This window comes from Hippocampus bargibanti, linkage group LG09 (genome assembly GCF_051943395.1).
Source record: "Hippocampus bargibanti isolate YZ-2025 linkage group LG09, ASM5194339v1, whole genome shotgun sequence".
NCBI classification, from domain to species: domain Eukaryota; kingdom Metazoa; phylum Chordata; class Actinopteri; order Syngnathiformes; family Syngnathidae; genus Hippocampus; species Hippocampus bargibanti.
Window position 1 is genome coordinate 1,158,632 of NC_142742.1, and position 13,844 is coordinate 1,172,475.

General features: G+C 40.6%; 2 protein-coding genes across 5 annotated transcripts in view; one reads left to right on the plus strand and one right to left on the minus strand.

Moving 5' to 3' along the window:
• The window catches only part of sptb (spectrin, beta, erythrocytic), a 35,561-nt gene extending 33,045 nt beyond the window's left edge, over positions 1-2,516 (plus strand). For all 3 annotated transcript variants that reach the window (XM_089003573.1, XM_089003574.1, XM_089003572.1), the window contains one exon: positions 457-2,516. In XM_089003573.1, coding sequence (XP_088859699.1) covers positions 457-663 — 207 coding nt within the window. In that variant the 3' untranslated portion in view covers positions 664-2,516. The remainder of the gene's footprint in view (positions 1-456) is intronic.
• LOC148893195 (synaptosomal-associated protein 23-like) lies at positions 2,008-10,341 on the minus strand. Of its 2 annotated transcripts, none has more exons than XM_089003576.1 (8): positions 10,206-10,341; positions 7,009-7,123; positions 4,695-4,736; positions 4,546-4,594; positions 4,068-4,185; positions 3,813-3,989; positions 3,370-3,514; positions 2,008-2,610 (listed from the first exon to the last, which is right to left on the minus strand). In XM_089003576.1, the coding sequence occupies exons 2-8, from the start codon at positions 7,063-7,065 to the stop codon at positions 2,548-2,550; spliced, it is 651 nt and encodes a 216-aa protein (XP_088859702.1). In that variant the 5' UTR covers positions 7,066-7,123; positions 10,206-10,341; the 3' UTR covers positions 2,008-2,547. The 2 variants fall into 2 exon arrangements, with proteins under 2 accessions (XP_088859702.1, XP_088859701.1); XM_089003575.1 differs by lacking the exon at positions 10,206-10,341 and adding an exon at positions 10,020-10,177.
• Positions 10,342-13,844: the final 3,503 nt, after the last annotated feature.

Below are 13,844 nucleotides of genomic sequence, written 5' to 3' on the forward strand. Positions count from 1 at the left end.
TTTTTGGACAAAAAAACACCTTACTATACATGGTGGGTTGTTTTTTCGACGAAGAACACCTTAGTATACATGGTCGTTTTTTTCGACAAAAAACGCCTTAGTATACATGGTCATTTTTTTACAAAAAAAAAAAACCTTACTATACATGGTTGTTCTTTTCAACAAAAAAACGCCTTACTATACATGGTCGTTTTTTTCAACAAAAAAACGCCTTACTATACATGGTCATTTTTTTCTGACAAAAAAATGCCTTACTATACATGGTCGTTTTTTTCGACCAAAAACGTCTGACTATACATGTTTTTTTTCCAACAAAAAAACGCCTTACTATACATGGTCGTTTTTTTTCAACAAAATAAACTGCTTACTATAGTTTTTTTTTTTTTCCAAAAAACACCCTACTCTACCTGGTGTTATTTTTTGGGTTCAAAAACGCCTTACTACGTGCCCTTTCAGGAGGAGCTGCAGCGTTGGAACCAGGCGATGGCGAAAGCCCTCCAATCGCCCGCGGAGGAAGAGGCGGCGACGAAGGCGACGACGGGGCCCTCGGGGGCCAAAAGCCAAAGTCTGCCAGCGCCGACCTCTCCCTCCTCGACGTCACCTGGACCCTCCGCCAAGAAAGACAAAGAGAAGAAATTCGGCCGTTTTGCAAAGAAAAAGTGAAGGGTGGTGGGCATCGCCATGGCAACCTGGCTCTCCGATAAGAGCACAATTGAGAATTATTTTAGAAATGGATATGTATCAACCTTACTTTCTTGTATTTAAGCCACAATTTAGCAAAAGTAGCTACTTTTTTTGGTTGTTTTTTTTTTTTAAATGAAAGCAGTCAAGCTTTTTTCACACTTAAGCAAAGAATGATTTGTATTTTTGACAACTTTCTTTCTGTTCTTTACACAAGTGGAAAAATACTGTGCACACGACAAAATAGTTCCAGCCAGCCATCGTCAAGTGTTGCGCTACTTACAAAAGGCAAGGAAATGGCGACTTGTCTTTTTTTCATTATTTCTTTCCCCACGCAAACGAAAATCAAGCACAAACGATAAAAAATTGACAATATTCATATTTTAATAATAATAATCACATTTGATTTATAAGCACCTTTCAAAACTCTCAAGGTCACTTTAGTCACAAGATATTTTTTTCTGTGGGTGAGCAGCTGCAGCCACACGCGCCAGCGTTCACTCAACCCGGAAGTAACTCAAATAGACAGAAAGATAGCTAATATTAATAATACTTTTGATTTATAAGCACCTTTCAAAACTCTCAAGGTCACTTTACAGTCACAAGATATTTTTTTTCTGTGGGTGAGCAGCGGCAGCCACACGCACCAGCGTTCACTCAACCCGGAACTCCAAAAATAGAAAGCTAGCAAGCGAGCTAATGATAGCTCTGAGGTAGCTAACTAGCTAGACAGCCAGATAAATTAAAAGAAGTGAAGAGAGGAAACCTTTCACACACACGCCTGATTAATATAATAAATCAATATAACATTTTTGACCGGAAAAATACATTAAAAAATAAAAAAAAATAAAGAATATGAATATAAAGCATTGTTACATTTGAGGGTGATTTCATTGATTCTTTTTTTAATTATACTAAGGTAAATTATACTTTTCTACATGAAAAAAAAAGTTTGACTATAATCCGTTCCAGAATCAAAACATCAGTTTCCATTATCATCAATGTAAAATTTTTAATCCGTTTCAAATCTAAAAAATCACTTTTTAAAAGGACTTTCAAACTATTTTGGCAATTGAAGCGTATTTTGGTCCTAATTAGCCACATCACAATTTTTAGCATATACATAGCATAGCATAGCATATGTTCATTTTGAAGGCGAGTCATTTTTTTTCCTGTTAAGTTTGTTGCTTTTACATCTATCCTTCCCAAAAATTCCAACTTATTTTTCTTGTAAACGTTTTCCCAACAATAAACCTCGTCATATTCCAAATTTGTTGGAATGTTGTTTTCAAGGGGCAGTGACTCAAAATAAAAAAAGACAACATCGATACTTGGAATAACTTTATTACAGAGTACAACAAAACAATTCAAGAAAATATATATTTTTGTGGTTTTTATTCATTTCTTTTTTTTAAGTTGCGCTGCGGAGATATTTACACGCTGGGCTAGCGGCCCGCGCACTGATCACTTGACCTGAATGATAGCATTGCTAATTGCTAACAAGGATATTTACATGACAATTCACTCGGCCCCGTCCGTTCCACGGGGAGGAAGTACATTTGGAATTTTAAATATATTTAAAAAGGGTGGCGGTTGGGGGGGGGGGGGGGGTGATTTCATTCACAGCTCTGCTTGAAGGAATAATTAAATAAACGGATTGTTTGAAATTAAACGCATACAATAACCGCCGTCCATGTTGGGGGGGGGGGGGGGGATGAAGAGCGGAAGCCATGTCGAGAGCACCTCCCACAAAACCCAAAGGACTTTTTTTGGAGTTGTGTGTTCTTGCGTGGCTATTCTAGTGTGTGTGTGTGTGTGTGTGTGTGTGTGTGTGTGTGTGTGTGTGTGTGGAGAAAAAGCGAGTTCTTAGTTGATGAGTTTGGTGGCTCTCTGGTTTGCTTCATCAATGCGCACTTTGTTCATGTCCGCCTGGATGCAAAAAAAAGAAAAAAAGTGAGGAAAAAAACGTGATAATAATAATATCAACATCAATAATATAAATAATTTCAATAATTTAATAATAATAATATCAACATCAATAATAATAAAATGGATAATGATAAAGATACATTTAATTTCTAAGCGCCTTTCAAAACTCTCAAGGACACTTTACAGTCACGGGATAAGAACTTTTTTTTGTGCGGTTGAGTTTGTGATTTCAATTTACGACCATCTCGACTTACGACCGTTTGGTCGGAACGGAACTCGGTTATAAGTCGAATGTTGCCGGTCTCCATTCAACATTTTGAACGGGGTTCGACTTACGACCATCTTGACTCACGACCACTTGGTCGGAACGGAACTTGGTTGTAAGTCAGATGTTACCGTCTCTATTCAACATTTTGAATTGATTTCAACTTAGGACCATTTCGACTTACGGCCGTCTGGTCGTAAGTCGGATGTTACCTGTAGTTGCGAGACCTGTTGTGGCTCAATGTGACTTCACATATAAGGCGCACTGAATGGCATATAAGGCACAGGGTGATCTTTTGAAGAAAATCAAGGCTTTTGGGTGCGGGAATTACAGTATTCATTCATTTTGATAGTTCTTTAAAGGGCCAATTTTAAGGTGGGTTTCTACATTCTTTATATTAAAAAAAATGCACTATTTGCATCCAAACAATTCTGCTTTCACGGGAAATCTTGACAAATAAACAACTAAACAAATAAATAGATGTCCAATTTGACCTTGTCAGTGATGCGGTCGATCTGTTTGTTCTGCTTGTCGAGCTCGTTGCCCATGTCCATCGCCATCGATCTCAAGTTGCCGACCAGGCCGCCGACGGCGTTCAGATTGTCCTCCATCTCGTCTTCGCGGGCGTCATTGGTTATCCTGAAACGTCGACGAGACAGAGCGGCGTTAAAGAGATGAGAAATCGCCTTTCCGAAACGTTTCAAGGGGTCAACTTTTGAATGCCTTACTAGATACACTATACATGGTGGGTTTTTTTTGGGCTAAAAACGCCTTACTATACATGGTCGTTGTTTTTTTTTCCTACAAAAAAAAAAAAAACGCCTTACTATCCGTGGTCGTGTTTTTCGCGCCAACAATGCCTTACTATACAAGGTCCTTTTTTCTACAAAAAATGCCTTCCTATCTATCCATGGTGGTTTTTCAACTTACGACTCACCTTTTGACGTACGGCCCGGACGGCGGCGCCACGTTAACTTGACCGGCTTGTCCGTTGCGAACGGCGGCGGGTTGCTTGGACACCACTTTGGAAGCGTCGCCGTTTGTTTCGCTGTCGAGTCCGCTTCCGATTCCCCACGTGCGCTTGTATCGGGAATCGTTCTCGATGGATGAAACTCTGAAAAGGAGGGTCATGAGGGGGGGGGGGTTGACTTTGGCGTTGGGGGGTGTCGGGCGACAGCGCTTTTTTTGGCACCTGCTGCACGGACACACGCAAAGGCCGCAGCACTTGGAGAGATCCGTCAGGTTCTTCTCGGCCAGACGCATGTCCTGGTTGATCTGGTCCATGCCGTCTTCCACGCGACTCAGCTGTTCTGAAAAACCAACGCGCCGTTAACCGCCATCGGCGAGTCTTTTTTTTTTTTAAAAAAAGGCAGTTTGAGTGACACAAAAAAGTCACACAAAAAAAAAAACTAAGAAAAAAAACCCAACTGGTGTTCAACATAAGGCCTCGGGGGCCAGATGCGGCCCACCATATCATTTTATCTGGCCGCGCACGCAAATCATAACATGCTATTTTATAAACAAAAATCAAACACGATCGGCTAGTCCACCCCCCCCCCCAATTTCAGTCGTCACAGGAAACGTTTATAAAAAAAAAAGTCTTAAAAAACATCAAACTGACTTTTTCAAGGACCCCCAAGACCCTCCCCTCCCCCAAGTGGCATACACACCTCCTTGCTGGTCCAGCATCACCATAGTTTTGATGCCCGTTTCTTTGCTCTGCAAAGAGCAAACATTAGCTGGGAAATGGCGTCCAAAAAATTGTTCGCTCTCTTCCGATTTTTCGTCAATGACGACGAAGGCGGCCGTCGAGTCTCACCTCTTCGGCCATTTGCAACATCCTGCGCGTGCTTTCCAGTGACTACAAAAAAAAGCAAAAACAAAATGGAGAATGATTGATGACATGTTAGCTTCCGAATTTGCATTTGGGTCCACAAAAGCCCCGCCCCCCCAATCGGCCTACTTGTCAGGTGACAAACGAGCAATGGGGGGGGGGGGGGGGGGAACAGTCCGACATGTAAAATATCGTGTATTTCAACTTTTATTTTCAAAACAAGGACATTTTAAAGCAACTTTTTTTCCCAGGCAAAACTTTGACTCTCTTGATTGTGAGAGTATTTTTGGATTGGAGCTAGCTAGCTAATAAAGCAAATTTACCCCTTGTGGGATTAATCTATTAGCTATCTATCTAGCTAGCTATTTGAGCCAGGAAACATATTAGCTATCGCGCTATCAGCTATCTAGCATTCTATTAGCTAGCTAGCTTTCTCTCTTTTTGTGTTACTTCCAGGTGAGTGAACACTGGCGCGTGTGGCTGCCGCTACTCACCCACAGAAAAACTGATCCTGTGACTAAAGTGACCTTGAGAGTTTTGAAAGGCGCTTGAAATAGATTATTATTACTAGCTAACTAGCTATCTAGTTGGCTATATGGCTGGCTCGCTAGCTAATTGAGTCAGAAAACATATTAGCTATCTAGCATTCTATTCGCTTGCTATCTATCTTTTTGAGGTATTTCCGGGTGAGTGAACGCTGGCGCGTGTGGCTGCCGCGACTCACACACAGAAAAAGTGATCATGTGACTGCAAAGTGACTGAGAGTTTTGAAAGGCGCTGATAAATGAAATGCATTATTATGATTAAAACACCATGCAAGCAATGACTCGGATGGACGACGGTTCCTGGAAGAGAAGCGTTTTAATTTTTTAGCAATATGCTAATAATCAAATCAACGCAAAAAAAAAAACAACTTTTGATGGCGTCGAACAAAATGGAGGACAGGCGACGAAAATGTCATGTGGGTGCACATCAATTGAGAGTTCACTTTTTTTTCTGACCTCCACTGAGCAGAAGGCGACGGCGGGACGTCAAGCGAAGGCAGAAGGAAGAAAGAGACAGAAAACAACAAATATGACATCATCCAACGCGTCGGTGGACGTTTAAAAGGATAAAAACACCACAAAAAACTCCTTTTTTTTTTAGACTGCAAAATATTACAGCGGTATGCTGATAAATTATGCTTTATTATTTTCGCAGTGAAGAAATTGACATTTCCTAGCAGGAGAAAAATTAAGCCGCACCCATTTGTCAAAATTAACAATAGGTCAGCCATTTTGGTACAAACTAGTCGTTTTCAACGAGGTGAATGCCAAGCTTCATATTTTTTTTGTTCCCATATAATCCATAGTCCTGGAGAGAGGCCATTTTTTGTGGCGTCAAAATTTCATGATCATAATCATTGTCCCCCCCCCCCCAAAAAAAAAACAAAAACAAAAACAAAAACACACAATTGAACAGGAAGTCGGCCATTTTGGCATGGAGCACCCATTGGATCAATCCCGAGAGGTCGTCTATGCTGATTTACGCGTGCATCCAAATTGGATTGGATTAGCCTTTGCTGCTAGGAAATGTCAATTTCTTCAATGTGAAAATAAAGTGATGAAAAGAGGAAAGGAAGAAGTAGAAAAACAAAATACAGGAGCTGCTGGAAAGGCAGCCACTCTCGCGATGAAGTAAAAAAAAATAAAACTAAATAGCAAATAACATGACAACACAAAGACACTGAGAGTCATTCTTTAGCACTTGCTGTACCCTCTGTGACATGAAGCAGTTCTAGATGAAAGACGAGAGGATCAAAGCATCCTTTTCAGCAGTGGATCAGGAACGTCATGGTGGAATGTGCATGTCTGGTACAAGCTCAATGTTGAAAAGAAAAAAGAAAAAAAAACAAACTAGTAGCATCCATTGACGAAAAGAGATTGTCCTACATCTCCTGTCGGACGTAAATCCGCTTCAATTCCAAGCAGCGACCGTTCCACAGACGCATTTGCCCGCTCTGCGCTGACGCGTGATGACAAGGTCAAGCGAAAATTAGCAAATTACCAGGAGCTGCTCAATTGTGATTGGATAGAAAAGGTGCTGAGGCGCTATTTTGACTACCAGGCACGTCCGATGACAGCCATTTTTTTATTTGTAACATTTTGTTGTCAAGGTGAGCAAAAAAAAAAAAAAAAACGTCTTGTTGACAAAAGGCGGCAAGAAGGAGCGAAACGGAGGACGGCTTGTAAATATTCATGGCGGCCGCCGGCGTCAACAAGAAAGCAAATTTGCCATCATGGCGTGCGGATCTTTTTACCTCGTCCGTCACTTGGTTGGCCCTGGCGGCGATCTGCTCCACCGTCATGTCGTCCATGTTGCCGCTGGCCGCTTTGGACGCTCCTCCTGTTGTTTTCAGCTCGATTGTTTGCGGCCTGTTGGGGGGGGGGAGGGGCAAGTTAATCAATAGACAAAACAAATTCATCATTAATTCAGAAATATTATTTACCAAGTTAATGCCAAAGTGAAAAATGACATTTATAAAAACTCCATCATTTTGTGCCATCGTGTAAAAAGGCAGGATTATATACTCATTTATGTATTTGCATATTAATTAACTAACCAATTGATTCATTAGTTAATTAATTCATCAATGTTTTAAAAATATTTTTTATTGTAAAGAAGGCAAATGCTTTCTTTGGATCCGTGCTCAAAAATGACGTGGAGCGCCATTCCTGAATTTGTTCTTTTTTTTTTTTTTGTTTGGGTGCCGATAAAGCGCTGGTCAGACCTCTGGCAATGTTTCCCTTCCGCAAGGGGGCAGCATTTTGCACTTTTGTTCATTTCAGCTGTTGTTAAAGCACTATATAAAACATGTATTTTGTACATCTGTCCCCATTTCAAGCTCAGATAACTCCAGATCTATTTAACTTAGGAATTAACTTTTTTCTTCAGGTTTTCCGATGAAAGAAGAGAGTCAAAGGCACCGGCTGGCAGTCAATGAGTTAAATGATCCCATTTTTTTTGTTTTGGGCTCACAAATCAAGCGGTTCGAAGGTGTGGAGCGGAGTCACGAGATTGAACGTTGACACTTGCCAAAGGAAATTTTATGGGAACGATCATGAGACTGAAACTTCGGCAGGTTCACCGTCTGGGGCTACAAAGCCTTATTTTTCCACAAGCCACTTTTATAGCCGCGTAAAAGTCAACGTTTGACCACATTTGGAGCTAACATCGCAATCATTGGGTAAAGTGAGCAGCCGGTGAGTGCCGTGGGTGTCGCCCGCCAATGAGCATAAACTCATAAAATTGGGGGAATAAAGGAAAGAAGGACAAAAACGCTTCCGATGAGCGGCTGGGTTGCTTTCGAAAATGACAACTTCAAAGTTAAAGGACAACCAGCACGTCCGGACAAGTTACGTCCATAATTTGTAAAATCACTTCAAATGACTTCTACGGAGCGTATTTGACAAAGATTCCACCGCATATAGCTAGATTTGACCTGTGCGCCATCTTGTGCATTTTATGGGCGCAACATTGGAGTCCAGACGGCTCCAATTGATACGGAAGGACTTCTTTTAATCGATGTCACACATTTATGCTTTCCTCTTCAGAACTATTTGAATCATATTCATAACTGGATGAGTCACAAGAAAGGATCTTTTTCTCCGAATCTGAACTCTCTGAAGCCATTGTTTTGATTCTGGAGCAAGGCAGTTTGTGAAGGAGTATCCTGTCGTGACGTCACGAACAAGAGGGCGGGACTTTCTGAATCTGCCCAGTTCCGAGCTCATTTTGTGGCAGTTTTGGGACACTTGAAGTCATTTTTATTGGTGTTTTGAATTTGACTAAAAATATCAGCCTGCGTGTTTTGGCTATTTTAGATGCCATCAAACGTTTTTCTGATGTCAGTTAGGAAACAAAAAAAAATGCCGTTGGTTGTTTTTATGGTCCTTGTGACATTTTGAATGTATCGCAGTGGTTCGAAAATGTAATTCGGGGCCGATTGTGACAGTTGAACGGCGTTTGCGAGCGTCTAAAAGTAATCAAGATGGCGTCGGCAAGCCCTGACTTGCTCTCTCCTACGAGGATGTTGACAAGTACGTTTAAAATAACGGTTGACGCATTTTGGCACACAGACGGCGCTAAAACGATGGGGGGGGGGGGGGGGGTCTGTGGAGGAATTCTGCTTACTAGCATCACCGCTTCCTTTGCTAACGTTTCCCTTGGAGTTAAAGCTGCTGCGACGGCGCTTTAAACAGGAAATGGCAAAAAGGAAAAGGGAACATCCGCTTGTCGGGATGACTATTATTATTTAGATGCTCCCTTTCTTACAACTGAGTTTAATTACTGGTGCTAAAGGAGGCTTGGTGAGTGATTTATATGAATTAAAAATATTAAAATGTATTATTTCTGAATATGTTGAAATAAAAATATTACATTTGATTATTTCCGCTGAAGATGATCCATGAAAAAAAGAGGTTTGATATCACATCTGCTGATATCAACATTGATTCGATATCAACTTGGTTTTGATATCAGCAGAAAGAAAAAAAAAACAATTTGAATCACACAATTGTCATGCTAAACAAAATATATTCATGAAGTGACAGAGGTCGTAAGTATGGGTGGTCGTAACTCGCGGCGGTCGTAACTCGGATGTTACTTGTACACCACAGCCATTCACACGTGAGAAAATGTAGGATATTTGCAGTCAGGGGTAATTTTTATTTTTTTAAGGCCAACCTTTGCGGCGATTCAAATCACCCACATGACTTTCTGAACAAACAAAGCATAAAGGCCAATGTGGACGTGCCGATTCATGCGCTCCAAGAGTTGACTTCTGGTTTTTCTCCCCAAGCCTGTTCCACCAGATTTTGGTGAGCTACACAATGACATCTTTTTTTTGCTTATTCCATTAACCATGACGTTTTTGACACAGACCGCCGAAGAAAAGTCTTCCATTTTGTCCTCTCTGGGGGTCATTGATGGGAAACGTTTCAATGGGGAGTGGGCTTTCAAATGGTAACATTGAAAACATTAACAAATTAATAAAATACATAGAGAGATAATTCATATTCAAATAATGAGAGAAAATAACATGTGTATTTTTAACACGCAATAAAAATTTTAAGAGTCAATCGGTGTTAATCGAATCATTTCTTGATTCTGATTGAGATATCGCGAGAAAAAATGACTTGGGAAAATAGGTGACGTTATCATGACTGGTAGGCGTACAAATGTGATCAAATCAAGACGATGACTAAAAGTTTGAACCTTAACGATCAAATATGAGGAAATATTGCCTAAAAACGATTAAAAGTCACTTACATTGTGCTTAAAAAGTGACCCGTCGACGACCGTCGGGTTCCGAGCTAAAGTCGCTCCACGGAGCCGACCAAGGAGCTAGTCGGCTAAAGCTAGTTCCGCTTTGCCCTGACGCCGCCACCCAAATAAACAACGCCGACGGCAGAGGCGAGAACCCGAGAAAGTCATCCGAGGGCGGTCGGTACTTACGTTACAACCCTCCCCGCTTCGAGGTTTTAGAGCCGGCAACTCCTCCTTGAGTCAAGTATGCGAACTCGTCGCCAACTTTTCGGATTCCTTCACTTCGCCTCGCGTCTTTTCTTCCTCCTCGGTCACGAGCGCGCAACGTAATGACGTAATACGTGCGCGCCAGTTGCGAACCAGCAGAGCCTTCATGGACCATCAGATGTTAGTCCTTAATGTTTATTCTCTGTTTAGACACTTGATTATTTTACACTTAACATTGTAAAATATAGTTATCAATTATTTTCTCTGACCGTTGTGTAACAGCCAAGCCTCCCTTTAGGTTCATGGGATAAGAAAAACGTGAGCCGTTCCTGCCAAAATGTCATTAATTTTCCAATTTGCTGCGCTTTCGTACAGAAGAAGGAAGGGCTAACAAATTAAGATTGAGAGGTAGTAGATAAGGGGTTAAAAATAAGGAAATAAACATGTCCAGAAGGGATTCGAGCTTTGTTTTAGTTTTATACATCAAATCGTTTTGGTATAGAATATCCCATACTATTGAACGCCGCACGCTTTCACCGTCATCTGTTACCAGAGAGAAGAAAAGAAGCGTTGCGGTTTCCCCCCACACGAGTGCAGCATTTACCCTAAACATACACTTCCCCTAGACCCCTGTGCGTTTTTTTACATTTTCAATTGATCGTTCTTTATTTCGAATAAGTCTGAAAAGCGATTGCGTTGAATAAAGCCGGCTATTTTATGGTGTCACTGCCCCAGGGGGGAAAACACTACAAATGAAATCATGGGGGGAAAAAAGAGTGATTTATCACTAAAGCATATTATATGACGCATAACCCACTAAATGTTGAGTTTTTTTGGGGGGGTATCTATCATCCTTTTTCCATCCATCCATTTTCCTAATCGCTTTATCCTCATTCCATCCATTTTCATCCATCCAAATTACACGATTATGTAAAATGTTTTGCACTGTTCGATGTATTTGGTGTCAAAAGGTGTCCAGCACTGCCCCGCCATGTATCTTTCATAGCATCTACATAACATCCATTATTCAGCAATAACACACGGCCCCATCTGGAGCCCGTGCGTGCGTGTCCTTGCACAACATTTTTCCAAACGTTTTTATCATTTCACGCCAGATCCAACAGCGCAGTGGAGAATACTCTCTAAGGTATACAATGTATACATGTGTGGAAAAGCGAGTACAGATGGCACGTCCAAGATTTATTTATTTCATCATACGCTATTGCTCATCAACAGGGACGCAAAGTGTTGCCCTAATTCCGTAATTCCGTTTAAAAAAAATTAAGTTTGAAAGAAGAAGAGCAAGAAGGGATTAGCTTGTTGTCTGGAAACAAGAGCGAGGAAAACAAACAGGAGTAAAAATTAAAACAAAACAGAAGATGATGCGTTGCCATCTGTATTTCATGGCGTTCTTTTCTTGGCTGGCGCCCAAACTGCTGTCTTCCAGGCCAAAATTCCCCTCTTGCCAATTGTTCCACATGCAAAGCCAATTAAAAGGAGAAGGGGGGGGGGGTTAAAATAATGAAATGATGAATTGGACAGCGAACGGCAGCGTGTTTACCTTCGGCGTGATCATAATAAATGAGCAGTTTTTATCCATTATCATTTGTTCACTGGTGAGCCTACTTCCTGTTGTGGAGCAGCCATCTTTGTTTCTCACATGGGAGTAAATAAAAATGAAATCTGATCATCGCAGCACATTCGCAAGTTGGCAAAAATAAATAAAATAACAATAGAAAAATGAAAAATTCAAACAAAAAAAAATCAACCCTGAGGCATCTTACTGCTTACGAAAACGAAGCTTCGGGTCATGACCCCCGGGACAAGAATAGCAGTCGGATAAAAGAAGACATGTCTTTTTTTTTATTTTGTTTTTTTGTTTTAATCTTCAACAGGCTACACACAATCTCACCCACCCGTCACTGCATCCCACGCAGGAGGTTTTAACAGTGATTTTTTTTAATGCTACAAAAATAAGAGGAAACTGGGAAGGAAGTGCTTCCCCTTGTGTGTGTGTGTGTGTGTGTTTTGTATATGTGAATGTGTTGTATGGTGTGTTTTTCAACATAGGATCTGCAACTCACAAGAATTTAGTGGGAAATTACAATTGGAAGTGTGTGTGTGTGTGTGTGTGTGTGTGGCGGGGATGTTAGAGCTGCACTATTACTCGAGCAAGCTCCAGTGAAATAACAAAATAATAATTAAAAAAAAAAAAAGAAAAATGGCCGACATGACCTCAAGAATTTCTGAAGAAAATGGCACAGTTTATCAAGTGGATATTTCCATAAAATTCTTGGGGTATTAAAAAAAAAAAAAAAAGAAAAAGAAAAAAATGGCTGGCATGACCTCAAGAATTTCTGGAAAAAAATGGCACCATTTATCAAGCGGATACTTCCATAAAATTCTCATGGTATTAAAAAATGGCACCTTTTATCAAATTTCCATAAAATTCTTGGGCTATTAAAAAAAGAAAAGAAAAGAAAGAAAATGACGTACATGACCATAAGAATTTCCCCAAAAAATGGCACCGTTTATCAAGTGAATATTTCCATAAAATTCCTGGGGTATTAAAAAAAAAAAAAAAAAAAGTCCGACAGCACCATTTTGAAAGAAAAGTATAATTCCTGGGTTATTAAAAAAAAGTCTGACACCACCATTTTGAAAGAAGGGATAATTCCTTAATATTCCGGGGTTATTAAAAAAAGTGGGCCACGTGACCTCAATAATTTCAGAAAAAAATGCCACCGTTTATCAAGTGGATATTTCCTTAGAATTCCTGTGTATTAAAAAAAGTAGCCGACATGCCCTTGAGAATTTCAGGAAAAAAATGCCACAATTTATCAAATAAAATTTGCACTGTATAAAACAAATAAAAAAACCTTGATAATTTCAGAAGAAAATGGCAGTTTATCAAGTGAATATTTCCATAAAATTCCCATGTATTGAAAAAAAAAGTGGCCGACATGACCTCGAGAATTTGAGAAAAAATGCCACCATTTTAAAACAATGAAAACCATAAAATTCCCGTGTACAAAAAAAATGATCAAACCAAAAACAATCAAAATACATATACCCTGTACTTTTCATTTCAAATGCCACTAAATCAGGGGTGTCAAACTCCGGTTCTCGAGGGCTGGGGTCCTTCATGTTTTCCAAGTCTCCCAGGTGTGTTGCAACAGGGAGACTTGGAAAACATGTAGGACTACAGGCCTCGAGGACCCTGCACTAAATTCTTGCGAGGGCAATACAGGCGGACGTGGATCTCTGCATGTATGCGTGTCTTCACAGTGCTTAATTCTGACATGTTCACTTCCCAGCGACAAAATCAGCATTTCACTTTCACCAGTCTTTTGACATTAAACTGAGTCCACAAAAGCCCCCGCACACCAGTGGACTGCATGTGTGTGTGTGAGTGTGTGTCGCTACCGCACCCCGTCACAATCCGAGCGCTTCGACTGGTTTCAAGAACCAAGACCAGTTTTGATAAGCGTCCATTGTTCCAGTAGAGTGCCTTGGATGGTTCCTGCTTGGTTCCATCCGGTGGGTCCATCTGATCTGCCATTACTGGATCCCAGTGAACCACTACGAGAGTAGTTGGCCATCTTAAAAAAAAAAATCTCT